We start from the raw sequence: 13,278 nt of genomic DNA, 5'->3' as shown, positions 1-13,278 counted from the left end.
GCATGGACTCTCTAGTCAAGGCATGAGGGTGCAGTTGCCCCACGGCATGTGGAATCTTAGTTCCCTGACCAAGAATCAAACTCGTGTGCCCTGCACTGCAAGGTGGATTCTCAACTACTGGCCCACCAGGGAAGTCCTGTGCTTGCTGTTTTGATTATTACAATACTTATCAAGACGGACGAAGTCGCGTGCCAACACCGAGGCCTGCATCTGTTCAGAGACCCAGGAGACAGCTTGGCTTCAGGAATTTTTATTTGCATGGGGAAGGTGGGGACGATGAGCCAGCAGCAGGGCGGGCCACACGAGCGGCGCGTGGACTCACTTGGGCGGCTCGGCGGCCAGGACGGGGAAACAGCCTTCGCGATGCCACTGCCGGTCACGCAGGCGACGCACGGCCTGCATCTGTGGCTGGAAGGCCCCCCACTCGTTCCAGTGCCGGAAGTCGCCAGGCTCCAGGAGGTACTGGTACCCACGGTAGCCGGGATACTGGTAGCCAACCCAGCTGGGGGGAAAGCAAGAAGGACGGCGTGGAGGCGGCCTGTCTCACCACCTGGCACCTAGACGCCCCCCTGGACCCGCGAGTCCTGCATCCAGCCCTGCAGCCTGCTCACCGCCCTCACCTGTCCTCGCAGGCTGGGGGCACCCGGGGCTCCTCTGGGTGGGCTTGGCCCCTTCCTGCTGACTCTGGGCAGTGATCTCATCTCTCTGACAGATCTCAGCTTCCTCCTCTAAGTGAAGCGGGGATGGTCATGGGAGCTGGTTTATGAGGGTTTGGGGGGCCAAAGGGGAAAATTAATCAGAGTACTTTGCTAAGTGGATTACAGATACATGGTAGGGAGAGTAATACACATTCCACTGAAAGTGATGACCTGGAGCTCAGAGAACAGGATCCAAGGGAGTGAAGACAGGGCTTGGGGACTGGTTAGCAATAAGAAGGGGCAGTCTTGGTTCAGAAAGTGGTTTCCTTTGTCGGAAAGTGAATTTGTGTGAAGTGGCTGGGAATACACCTTCTGGTATCAGAGACAATCAGTTCAAATCCTAGCTCTGCCATTTACTAGACAGGTGACTTATCAGAACCCCAGCTTGCTGTCTGTGAAATGGGGATGATGAAAACCTGCCTCATGGGTGTATTGTAAAGACTCGATGATGATTCATTGAAAGAAGTTAGCATGGTACTCAGTCCATTGTAAGCATGTAATACCACTTATTATACATGATTAATTTCTAATTCTGTCATTGTCTCTGCTGGGAGGGTCTTTCCAGGTCTCCCTCAGACTCCCTGCTCATTTTTCAAGGTCTGGCTTAAATTCTAGCCTCCTCAGGTAAACCTTGGACCTGCCCTCCACTCCAGCGCACAGAACCCAGTCCCAGAAACCTTTCTTCTCCCTCTTAACTCCTGTGTGGACCATCTCTCATCTATTATTGCTGGACATCATCTCACAGGTGTACTGACATCCCCCTGCTAGACTGAATAAGCCCCTGAAGGCAGGAGCTGAGCCTTCTTCACCTCTGCCTCTGCCGTGTGCCGAGCACAGAGCCTGGCTTATTGACAATGTTTGGTAAATTTCAGATGGCTTACATACTGGAATACTGGGTCTCAGGGAAGGATAAAAGAGCAATAAAAAGACCACAGCCCTGATGGTGTTATAGGAACTCAGAAAAGCATCTGAGGTGGAGAGGTAGATGCCTTCCACTTGCCTCGAGGAGATCAGGGGTGTCTTGTACGGTTCTTTGGAGGTAGGGGGATGGATACAGTAACCTCCTTTGGGTATCTGGCCTTTCCCTGTGTTCTCACGGACATGGGGTCAAGGGGGGGGGGCTCTGTTTTGAAAGCTTCAAATCCTAGAGTTCAGAGCAGAAAGAATCCTCTGGGATTAAGAACTCTGATGTGCCCATTGTATAGAGGGCGACACTGAGACACTGAGAGGGCTTGTGGCTCACCCAGATGCCACAGCGCATCAGTGACAGGGTCAAGGCCCTTTCGTTACATGGTCTCACCTCTCAGATGTCACTCTGCTCATGTCCCCAGAGGCTCCGCTCTCCCTGGATATTTCTGCTTCCTCGACCCACCCAGACTGGTCTATTCACATCCACTCTGCTCCTCCTCGCTTCACTATTTCTCCAACCCAAACACGGGGTTAGAAGCCCCGACTCGCTGCATCTTCCCACTTCTTAGGACAATTGCTAGCGTTGTTTACGCCAACAAGTAATTCATCAACACATGACTCCACCCCCGCCCCCTTGGGCATGACACTCTTGGCAGAATCCAGGCCTCTTGCCTTTCCTGCATGTCTGATGTCACATCCTGTCAGGCTCGGGGGTGGCCCTCCCAGCCTGCCTGAGCTCGAAATGAAGCAGGGGATGAGGGCCCACAGGAGCAGGCCTTACGTTCCGCTGGAGACCCTCACGCTGCCCACGCGGTCACAGAAGCCGTAGACCCAGAGGCTGGGCACATCATCCTCCTGGATCTCCATGGTGTTGCCCTTGAAGTTGGCCCCTTCGAACAGGCAGAGCTTGTGCTCCTGGGCGTCCTGGGGAAGGAGAGACAGGTCAGTGATGAATGGGGCCTCCTGGGCGTGGAGAGAGAGAGAGAGCTGAGCCTGCTCAGGCCATCATGGGATTGCCAACATCCAGCCTTGAAGCGCCCTTCTCATCCAGAAACATAAGGATGTCAGCCTCTACTTCACAGAGCTAACCCATATAGGGCACTTAGCATGATGCCCGGAATACACCAAGTGCTCCACACAAATTCACTCAATATTTTTATTATGCTGATCAGGGGTGCAGAGGCTCAGAGAAGTTAAGCTTCTTGACCGGCGTCACACAGCCAGCCAGGGGCAGAACCCTCCAGAGAAGCGTGTCCCTGCTCCCATCTTGCACCCTGCTCCCCTCTACTGCCTCTGCTGCAGCCACAGCAGCCCCACCTTTCTAGCTCCTTGTTCCACCCAGCCCATCTTCACTCCAGGAACTCTGCCCCAACTGTCCCTCGAAAGGCTGTGCCCACAGCTGACTCGGTCCCCATCCTTTGGGGGCTCTCTCCCCGGATCAACCCCAGCCACTCCCACCCCCCTTTCCCCAACACCAGAGCCCCAGTTTCCTCTTCCCCTCTCTGAGCACACCCTGCAAGACCCCTGTGCAGTAAGCACCATGGCTGTTTGCCATTACAGGTGGATTTCTGTGATTAGGTTTTCAATAGCTGCCTCCCATGGGGGCAGGGACCTTGCCTGTTATAAGCACACTTGCACACCCAGAGCCTACGACAGAGCCTGGCAGAAACACGTCCACGTGTCTGTGGTGGAACGAGTGACTGCATGTGGGAGATGGTCGAGACAGAAATCCCTCTAACATCCCAGGAGAGAGGGCTGGAAAGGAGCCAGGGGACCCAGCTGGGAGAAAGTTGGAGGTAAGAGAGAAAATGGGCCACCCAGGATGGTGGCAGGGGTATGGGGGAGGAACTAGACCAGTGGCTCTTAGCCCTGGCTACCCAGAGACCTCAGAGGCATGGAAAGAAATCAGTGCCTGCTAATGAGCCCCGGAGATCCGGATTCAATTGGTCTGGGGTAGGGTCCCGGCATTAGGATTTTTTTCTGATAATATATTTTATTTAAGCAAATATTTCTAAATTGTGCTAATTTCAATAGGCAGACAACATAGCAGTATTAATGAGGTCTTTTAAAAAAAATTTTTGGCTGTGCCATGTGGCATGTGGGATCTTAGTTCCCAGACCAGGGATTGAACCGGTGCCCCTGAGTTCAATCCTGGGCCACCAGGGGAGTCCCTAATGAGGTGTTTTACATTCTTATTTTTCTGTTTTGCTATGTATTCAAAGCCTGGCATATATGCTACACATCTCCATTTGGACTAGCCAAGATTCAACTGTTTAAGAGCTACATGTAGCTACTGTATTGGACGGAAAAGCTCTAGAAGTTACTGCAAGTGGCCTAGCTGATTGCTCTATCAAACAGCCGTCTGTTGACCTAGACTGCCTTATAAGGACCATTGACCAAGAGAAGAATCTATGAATTCTCGCAAAGGGTCCATTGTTAAGGCTGATAATTCAGCCTCGGGTTCTGAGAAGAACATGATCAGATTGGATAACCCATTAAGACAGATCTGGTGAGGCCAAACAACTGGCTGTGGGCACCTGATAATCTCAAATGGACGTGCACGACAACTCTTTATGAAAATTTCCACCACAGAAAGCGGAAGTTGGTACCATCATCAGAAACTGACCTTGGTGAGTAAAGATGTGGCTGGCTAATGAATTGCCATCAACATAACTCTGAAAAAACCCTGTGACTGGCTCGGGGATAACTCCAACCTGTTTCAGCTTTGAACCTTCTTGAAGTTATGTTACTTTAGTTAAACATTACAAAGGGGCTAATTCAGTATATAGAACTTTTGTCAGGGAGTTCACCATGCCCTTCTGCAATATCCTCTTTGCAGCCATCACGTAAGCTTCAACCTGTATGTCTGACATTTTGGGTGGACTTCGAGATTTTTTCAAAGCTCCCCAGGAGGCTCTAAAGTGTAGTCAGGAATTAGCAACATTCTACAAACAGAATCAAGGAAGGCAACAACCGGCAGGTTCAATCACACTCTTGAGAGCAGTGAAGAAGGAAAAAACTGGGTTCCAGGGGCTTCCCGGGTGGCTCAGTGATAGTCCGCCTGCCAACGCAGGAGACACGGACTCTATCCCTGATCTGGGAGATCCCACGTGCCCGGGAGCGGCTGAGCCTGAGCCCCACAGCTGCTGAGCTGTGCTCTAGAGCCCGGGAGCTGCAAAGACTGAAGCCTGTGTCCCCTGGAGCCTGCGCTCCACAAGAAGAGAAGCCATCGCAACTAGAGAGCAGCTTGTGCGCTGTAACGAAGAGCAGTCCCCGCTCTCTGCAACCAGAGAAAAGCCTGCGGACCGATGGAAACCCAGCAGAGCCAAAATGAAAGACATGAAACAATATTTAAAAACAAAACAGGGGACACAGGCTTCAGTCATTGCAGCTCCCGGGCTCCCCAGGGTACGTGATGAGTGTATCATGGGTGCCTTGTGAATTGACTAGCATAGAGACATTGCCCTTGGACGAGCTCAGAGGTCACTGCCCAACATTCCTTCTTCCTTTCTCCTGCTCATCTGACTCCTCAGGTCTCCTGACCATCACACCTCGGGCTTGCTGCTGCCCCAGAATCTCCCCCCAGCCCTGAGCCCGGTCCGGGGCCACTCACCATCTTGATGGGCCGGAAGGACATGAGCCGGTCGCTGCGGTAGCTGCTGGACCACGTGTCCCAGCGTGGGTACTCGCCTTTCTCCAGGACGAACATCTCCCCCCGGAAGTTGGACTGCTCAAATGCGACCCAGCTGGATGGGGAGAGAGGTGGGCAGGGTAGAGAGAGTCAGGAGGGGCAAAGGCAGAGAGGAGAAGCCATCATGGGGAGAAGGCCCCTCCCCACGCTCACCTTCCCATCTTTGCCTTGCAAGGCAGCCCCAAGGCTGGAGGCGGGGAGGGGTTGATCCCAGGCTATGCTACGGACTGGCTGGGAGACTATGGGTAAGACGCTTCACTTTTCTGAGCCTTGGTTTCCTCATCTAATTTGCCTATTTTCTTGAAGTTGGTGCAGGATTAAATGAGATGGTGTGTATAATTACAGAAGCCAAATATCTCCCCAGATGTAGGATTTAAACATAATTTTAGCCCTATGAGGACTTGGGGGAAATAACACATCAGAAGACATTTTTTTAAAACCCCAAAGACTCTTGAGAGTTCCTTGGACTGAAAGGAGATCCAACCAGTCCATCCTAAAGGAAGTCAACCCTGAATACTCATTGGAAGGACTGATGCTGAAGCTGAAACTCCAATACGTTGGCCACCAGATGCAAAGAGCTGACTCACTGGAAAAGACCCTGATGCTGGAAAGATTGAGGGCAGGAGAAGAAGGGGGCAGTAGGAGGATGAGATGGTTAGATAGCATCACTGACTCAATGGACAGGAATGTGAGCCAACTCCAGAAGACAGTGAAGGACAGGAGATCCTGGCGTGCTGAAGTCCATGGAGTCGCAAAGAGTGGGACATGATTTAGCAGCTGAACAACAACAACAATTTATCTTTGTAGCAAAGGAAGAACAGGCCACCAGCCCAGAGCCTTGAGCAGGCAGGCTATTATACTGTGTTCACGGTAGGAATCTTTTCTACAGATACCTTTTACTTACAGCAGATGATACTATCTTTCCATTTGTAAAAGTGATGCAAAGGTTCTTTTGATATATGTTTATTTGTGTGAAAAAAGGGTCATTTTAAAATGAGTAGGGACTTCCCTGGTGGTCCAGTGACTAAGACTCCACGCTCCCGACACAGGGCGCCCAGGTTTGATCCTTGGCCAGGGAACTAGATCCCACGTGCCGCAACTAAGAGCTTGCATGTCACAGCTAAAAGATCCCACGTGCCACAACTTAGACCCGGGGCAGCCAAATAAATAGATACTATTGTAAAAAATCAAATAAGTATATTAAACAAATAATATTCCTGGAGGTATGGGGGTAGGGAAAAATTGATACAGGTGCTTGAATCGTGATTGATAAAGGCTGGCCTAGCATACAGAATACAGTAATCAGTACTGGAGCAGTGGAAGGGGAAATGAGAGTAATATTTACCTCTCAGATGCCTATGAGAATTAAATGTGATTGTGCACATGTAGTTGTTCAGTTCTCTAAAAGGATTAATTATAAGCTTGACATCAGATGGGGGCTTTCTCAACGCAGCCTGATTGAGGATGGGAAGTGAGCTTGTTGTTAAAAGGACCAGGGATTCTGGGGGAGATAAGATGATGCCCATTTCATAGATGAGAAGGCTGTGACGAAGGAGCCCCTTAAACTTTCCTCTTTGTGTTCCGGAGTTCTCAGGGAACAAGAGAGGGCTGGGGACGCTGACATGAGTCTCATCTCCCTGTTGGGGCTGGGACCCTCCTCTACCCAGAATGAGAAGGGGAAGATGGGGGCAGGGGAGGCTACAAGAACAGGCTGAAACAGAACGCGTCCAAGGAGCCTCAGGTCTCGTCTGGGGAAGGCGCCAGCCCACATAGCAGAGTGACAGAAGTAATGATGCAGATTTATTCTTCCAGAATAGAAGCGAACGTGCCTCAGCCCCACAGAGGCTGGCGCATATGAGAAAAGGATGGGCAGGTGGATGGATGACGGGTGGATGGGTGAACTGATGGTTGAATGAACAGGCAGATGGGTGGATGAACAGGTAGGTGGCCGGGTAGATGGCTGGATCTATGGGTCTATGGAGGAGTGTATTGCTGGCTGGCTGGATGCATGGTAGAGAATGGACAGATGGAGGGAGTGCTGAACAGAGGGATAAATAAATGGATGGAGAATAAGTGTGCAGATGGATGGATGAACTGATCTATGGATGGATGAGTGGGTGCATGGAGAGGGAGCCTTGGAAGATGGTGCCGTGCAGGAGTCAAGAGGATAGACTTTGGCAACAGACAGACCCCAGTTCTAATCCCACTTTAGCATTTATTTTCTGTGTGATCTGGACAAGTCACTTGAGCTCATTAAGCCTCCATCAAGGAGAAGAAAGGATTGCATCTACCTTGTCAGGAGGTGACGAGGGTCTAAAGAAAAGACACAGCCAGCAAGATCGTTCATGATTAAAGAGGAGGGAAGCCGGAGATCTGAGCTTATGGAAAGACAGAAACTGATGGTCTTGCCACCCTGACACCCTCTCCTAAAACTGTCTTATTCAGGAGTCACAGTGCCCAGTGAGGATCTGGTATACGAGTGAGGAGTTGTCTATCTTAGTGCCTTTTCTCATCTCCTGTGGCTCATATGAGCAAGGAGTGAGGTAGGGCAGGGATCTCAGTTCACAGACGTGGGAAACTGAGGCTCAGAGGGGTTAAGTCACTGGTGTAAAGTCACACGGCGGAGGTGGCGAGTGTCCGCTGAGGCCTCGTGGGTTTCAGGCGGGCTTGCCTCCCCTCCCCACCTGTGTGAGGGCACACCTTTCCTCCCCTCCCCCTGCTCACCCCATCCCCTCCATCGCTTTCTCCACCACTGTTTCTCCCAGGGCCCTGCTGGTCCTGACATGGGCCCGGGGCCCTGGGACACAGGTCCTTCTCTCTCCCACCAGGCGCAGTCCCAGAGCACACACCGAAGACCAGCTGCATCTTTGCTGGAGGAGAAATACTCTGGGTTTGAGTCACTGATAATGAAAAAAGCCTGAAAACCCAAACTGGCCACATCCGGCAGCTTCTCTTCTCAGCTGGGCTTTGAATCTGAGGGTGGGGCTGAGGTTACCAGCCTACCCTGGCCCATGGTAACTTGGCTAAACACGCAGAGCATCAGGGAGCATCAATAATCCTCGTTACCACCAGCTAACGTCTGGGCACCCACAGAATGCCAGTTCCACGCTGCATTATTGCCTTCAGACTTGAGAATAATCTAGTGGAAGGGAGTGGGGACCATTACTCTGCCCATTTCAGAGACAAGGAAACTGAGGCTCAGACACTGAACAAGGTAAACAGGGGAGTTGGGACTCACACCCAGGCCTGTCTGATCTCAAAGCCTATCTCTGCCCTCTGTAGCACACAGAGCCCTGGGATGCCAGGTGTACAGGCTGATCACACCCCTTGCGGGCTTTTTGGCTGTAGAGATGAGGCAAACGGGCCCTGTGGGTCTTGTCCAGAGGTTGGCCCTGTGCCCTGAGCGTAGTCCACAGGGGTTGAAGTTGGCACAACCACTATGTCCAAGGGACAATTATTCCTGCCTCTGTGGAGCAGGATGATACAGGCACTGTGAGTGAAACGCGTCAACCTGAGTCGAACCCAGGCTCTGCCACTCACCCTTTGAGCCTCGGTTTCCCCATCCATCAAATGGGAATAAGAACCACCCCTCCCCCACAAGCACTGTAGAATCAGCTAGGTAAAGCCCTCAGTCGGCGCCTGGCACCTCGTGGGCACTCAACAGAAGCTCGTTACTATCCTAAAGGCTGCTTGCTGCCCAGGAGAGGGGACAGCTAGAGGACACCTGGCACTTTGCCCTGCTCCTGCCATCAGTGATGGGCAGGGGGCTCCTTCTGCAGCAGAAACAACATTTCCCTGGAGCCTGGAATCATGCCTTACTGTTAGTGTGCCCTTATGCTTATCAGATCACCTCTCTGTGCCTCAGTTTCCTCATCTGTAAAATGGGAAGGAGAACCATACCTCCCTTTTCTTCCTCTTGGCTTTGAAACAAGCCCTAGAAATAATACATAGTTGGCCCCAGTATGGGGGGTGGTCCTGCATCTGTGAATACAGAAGTCAGGCTGGACTATGCCTTATCCAGGTACTTGAGCATCGGCAGATTTCGGTATCTGCTGGGGGTCCCGTAACCAGCCCGCGGAGGGTACTGAGGGATGACCGTGTGCGTCTCTGCTAGCACAGGGGAAGGCAGTAAAGGGCAGCTATGGTTGTTTTAGTATTCCTATTTTACTAAGGCTGTGGGAGTGCCCCCCCCCCCGCCACCCCACCTAAACACTCACGGTCCGGAGGTGACAATGATGCTGCGCACTCGTTCGAAGCCACGGTCTCCCAGGTTCAAGCACTCCCCGGAGAATTCCACCCGCCGGCCCTGAAAGTTCTCCTGCTCAAAGACCACCAGCTGTAGGAAAGAAGCCCCCGTGCCCAGGGAGCAGAGTGAGGGGAGTACCTCCAAAGCGGAGAGGCTCCAGGGCAAATATGCATTAAGTACCTCCGTACCGAAGAGCAGGCCGTGCCCAGATCAACTGAGAGCTTGCTCGGAGCCAAGGTCTGTGAAACGATCCTGTCCTGCCTTCCCTCCACTTCTGAACTTAATGTCTGTGCCATCCTTAGGAACGGATGGATGGATCTTCCGTCCAGGGCTATTTATCTGTGCTGTTCCTTCTGCCTGGAAGCCCTCTCCAGCACACACCCCAATCCTGGAACTCATGTCCCCTGTCCTGTTCTAGGATCAGATGTCACCTCCTCCAGGAAGCCCTCCCTGATACCCTTTCCCTGAGTGAGCTTGGTCGAATGCCCCCCCCACCTCCTCTCACTGTGTCCATCCCATCAGCAGCACAAATAAAACAGACACAGTCACTGGTGCTTTTCTTCCGGGTCTCTAAGTGCCCATCTCCCCTTTCACTCACCGGTTCCAAAGGGGTGGATCTATTTCTGTATCTCCCAGCCCCAGCCTCTGCCACAGAGCTGATACTCAGGAAACATTCATAAGTCTACCCATCAAACCACAAGGGAGGCCAGAAGCAGGGGCCTCTGTGTCTACATGGGCTAGTACCCTCCTCTCACTAAGCATCCAATTTTGGTTTTTGTCTGCTCGTGGTCTGGAGCTGGGAAAACGTTGCCATTCGCTTGAACTGAGGCAAGCGTGTGCCTTCTTCGAGCCCCGATTTCCCCAGCGGTAAAAGGGAGAGAGGTTCAACACACCCATGACCCAGCCCTTCCACTCCTACACTTATCCGCCCAAGAGAAGCTCCTGCAGGTGACATGGCTGACAGCAAAGCTCGCACCCACCCCACGATAGTCAGGAGTGATGGACACGCTCTGAAATATCACACAGCAGCCACAACAAATGACCCACAGCAATGCACCACAGCATCAGTGGCTGTTATAAATCTCATAGGACGTACAAAAGAAAAACGAAAACCCCGGAACGGTTACATACAGTATATTTCAATAAGTTAAAGACAAATGAAGTGTAAATATATACTTTTAAAAGAATAATGCATCAAAGCACATAAAACAGCAAGCAAGCAGGTGAGGGGGCGGGGTGAGGATGGCAGTTCCCTCTCCTAGGGGAGGAGGGAGGTGGGCTCCCGGGAGGGTGTGGGGGGCGGGTAGGAGGAGTGGAGGGGCGGGGGCGGGGGACACTTTGAAGTTAGATAGAGGCTGTTTACCAAGTCCTGCCTTTTCGTGTAAATAGCGGGTTTGCAGATGCGTGTTGTATTCATGAAAAATCAAATTGAAATTAAACCATTAAATAAGGGGCCACATAAGTAAAAGCCAGCCGGGGTGGGGGTGGGGGGCGGGTGGACCGCCTGACAGCGTGTCATGACCCAGTTCTGAATACCCGCGGTTGCAACCCAACCCGGTCCCAGGGGACCGGATGCCTGGCTCTCCGGGAGCCCTTTCAGCTTGACCGGCCGCTTGGAAACACTTTTCAGGAGGAGCTGAGGGCGGCCTTCTGCCCGAGAGGACCTTCTGGGACAGCTGTTTCCTGATGCTAAGCCAGCCCGCTTTCTTTCCTCCTGTTTCTTGCTTTCGACAAAAACTCGAAAGCAGGTGCAAGCTGTTGGGCATCTGGCGGGGACGCGGGGTGGGGGAGGGAGGTGGGGAGGGGGAGCCGGGGGCGGGGCGGGGCGGGGCGGGGGGCGCGCAGGCGCGGGGGTGCAGCCCCCGCCGCCCCGCCCCCAGGCGCGCGCTCACCTTGTAGCTGCCGGGAGGCAGCTCCGCTTTGGCCGCGGGCGCCGGCTGGGCTGGGGCCGGGGCGGGGGCGGGGGCGGGGCCGGATCCCGGGGCGGGGCCTGGGGGTGGGCCCGCCTTCCCCTTCCCGTCGGGCCCTGGGTTCACGGCGGCGGTGGCCGAGGCCTTGGCCGCGGGCTGAGACATGGTTGCCGCCTGCGGAAGTTTTGTGAAGAGAACCCTTTGGCCCGGGTTCAGACAGGCCCGGCAACCCCCGGGCTGCCTCCCTGCTTCTCGTCCCCCCATCCGCCTGTGTGCTCAGGCTCCTCCAAACTCCCCTCCTCTCTTTCTCCTTCTAAGACAGAAGCCTGGAAAGCTGTCTGTTCCCATCTCCTCTGAGGGGACCCCCTCATTCCTCCTAGCTGCCTGCACCCCGCTGGCTGCCGTGTCCTTCCTCTCTGCCCCCTGGAGTCACTTCTCACGCTTTCATCACTTAGCACGCTTCTTGGCTCAGGGCACCTTCCATGTGCCCCAGCAGATTCATAACAAGAATGTCCCACTTGGGGAAGCCCGAGAGATATGAGGCTCATGAATGGAGCATCCTTCCCTCAGGATAACCTCTTATCCCCTCGGAGAAAGCTGAGGCTCAGAGAGGGGAGGCGGCCTGCCCGAGGCCACACAGCTGCTAAGTGGTGGGACTCCCTCCAGTTTCAATGCCACCAGACAAACCCAGAGACTGGGCTTTTTGAGTGAAGTCGCTCAGTCGTGTCCGACTCTTTGCGACCCCGTGGACTGTAGCCTACTAGGCTCCTCAGTCCATGGAATTTTCCAGGCAAGAGTACTGGAGTGGGTTGCCATTTGCTTCTCCAGAGGATCTTCCTGACCCAGGGATCAAACCCGGGTCTCCCTCATTGCAGGCAGACGCTTTACCATGTGTGCCACCGAGGCTTTGCCACCTGCTTATCCTGATTGACTCATCCTTCCGCCCTCAGTGCCTGGCTCAGCACCGGGCACATGGGAGAGGCTCACTTAACACCTGTCCAGAGAGTGCACGAATGCCTCTTCCTCTCTCCTTTTTCTGAAACCGTGCCTCTGGCATTGCCTGGGAACAGGTGTGCGGGTGCAGACACAGGCCTGGGCTGCGGGAGGCTCAGGAGACGCCTGTCAGGGTTCTAAAAGAAGGGCTGTGGTCGTGTAGGCATTGGGTGGAGAGACCTTTGGTCAGTTCCAGTGGGGGTCATGGGCGCCTTGAGTGTTTGAAGAACGCCTTGTCTTTGTCCCCAGGGGGTGGAAAAATGCCCCCTTTAACTTTGGAGACCGTTCCCAGAGACTCCAGGACCCGCATCCAGCACAGATCAAGAGTTCCTGGCTGCAGCTTCCTGAACACTTTCTGTGAGGAAGAGCTAGCTGGGCTCAATCAAGCAGACCCCTCCCTGGGCTGCCTCTTGAGAAGGACTGTCATCGCTCCGGGGTGCTCTGCCCGGCTGTAGGGAGGCCAGACAGCTGGGCCACATCTGTGGCTTCCAGGCTCTTGCTTCCCCCGCCCCCAAAGTCAGGCTCTGAATCCACAGTCCCCTGGGCTGGCACTGGGTTCCTTCCTGCCCTGCCACACCCCGCATCCCTCTCTCATCCATTGCTCCCTTCCTCCTCCCCTACCCCTCCCTCTCGGTTTTCCTCTTTATTCCCGTCTTCTCTCTCTGTGCCTACCCTCCTGTCTCTTTCTGCTTCTCTCTCCCCCAGTGTCTTGCCCTGTTTATACCTCTGCATCTATTTGTTCTTTGTCTTTCTTCTCTTTTCTTCCCTCCCTCTCTTCCTCGCTCTGCCTCCTCTCTCTCCCCACCTGTCTCCTGATTACCCCCATCTCTC

General features: G+C 53.5%; 1 protein-coding gene across 3 annotated transcripts; it reads right to left on the bottom strand.

Moving 5' to 3' along the window:
• Positions 1–234: 234 nt before the first annotated feature.
• On the bottom strand, positions 235–11,634 carry CRYBB1 (crystallin beta B1). Of its 3 annotated transcripts, none has more exons than XM_027566436.1 (5): positions 11,437–11,634; positions 9,516–9,634; positions 5,221–5,353; positions 2,389–2,531; positions 235–502 (listed from the first exon to the last, which is right to left on the bottom strand). In XM_027566436.1, the coding sequence occupies exons 1-5, from the start codon at positions 11,617–11,619 to the stop codon at positions 319–321; spliced, it is 762 nt and encodes a 253-aa protein (XP_027422237.1). In that variant the 5' UTR covers positions 11,620–11,634; the 3' UTR covers positions 235–318. The 3 variants fall into 3 exon arrangements, with proteins under 3 accessions (XP_027422237.1, XP_027422239.1, XP_027422238.1); XM_027566438.1 differs by lacking the exon at positions 11,437–11,634 and adding an exon at positions 10,908–10,976; XM_027566437.1 differs by lacking the exon at positions 11,437–11,634 and adding an exon at positions 9,733–9,996.
• Positions 11,635–13,278: the final 1,644 nt, after the last annotated feature.

Source organism: Bos indicus x Bos taurus, chromosome 17 (assembly GCF_003369695.1).
Source record: "Bos indicus x Bos taurus breed Angus x Brahman F1 hybrid chromosome 17, Bos_hybrid_MaternalHap_v2.0, whole genome shotgun sequence".
Classification (NCBI taxonomy): domain Eukaryota; kingdom Metazoa; phylum Chordata; class Mammalia; order Artiodactyla; family Bovidae; genus Bos; species Bos indicus x Bos taurus.
This window is presented reverse-complemented; position numbering and strand designations above follow the sequence as displayed.

What these genes read in the sequence shown, in the direction of transcription:
- CRYBB1 (XM_027566436.1), bottom strand. Translation starts at nt 11,619, where the DNA reads ATGTCTCAGCCCGCGGCCAAGGCCTCGGCCACCGCCGCCGTGAACCCA. An exon ending in ATCATTGTCACCTCCGGACC is followed by an intron (nt 5,354 to 9,515) that starts GTGAGTGTTTAG and finishes CTCCCCATCCAG; the next exon opens with CTGGGTCGCATTTGAGCAGT. An exon ending in GTGAGGGTCTCCAGCGGAAC is followed by an intron (nt 503 to 2,388) that starts GTAAGGCCTGCT and finishes CTTTCCCCCCAG; the next exon opens with CTGGGTTGGCTACCAGTATC.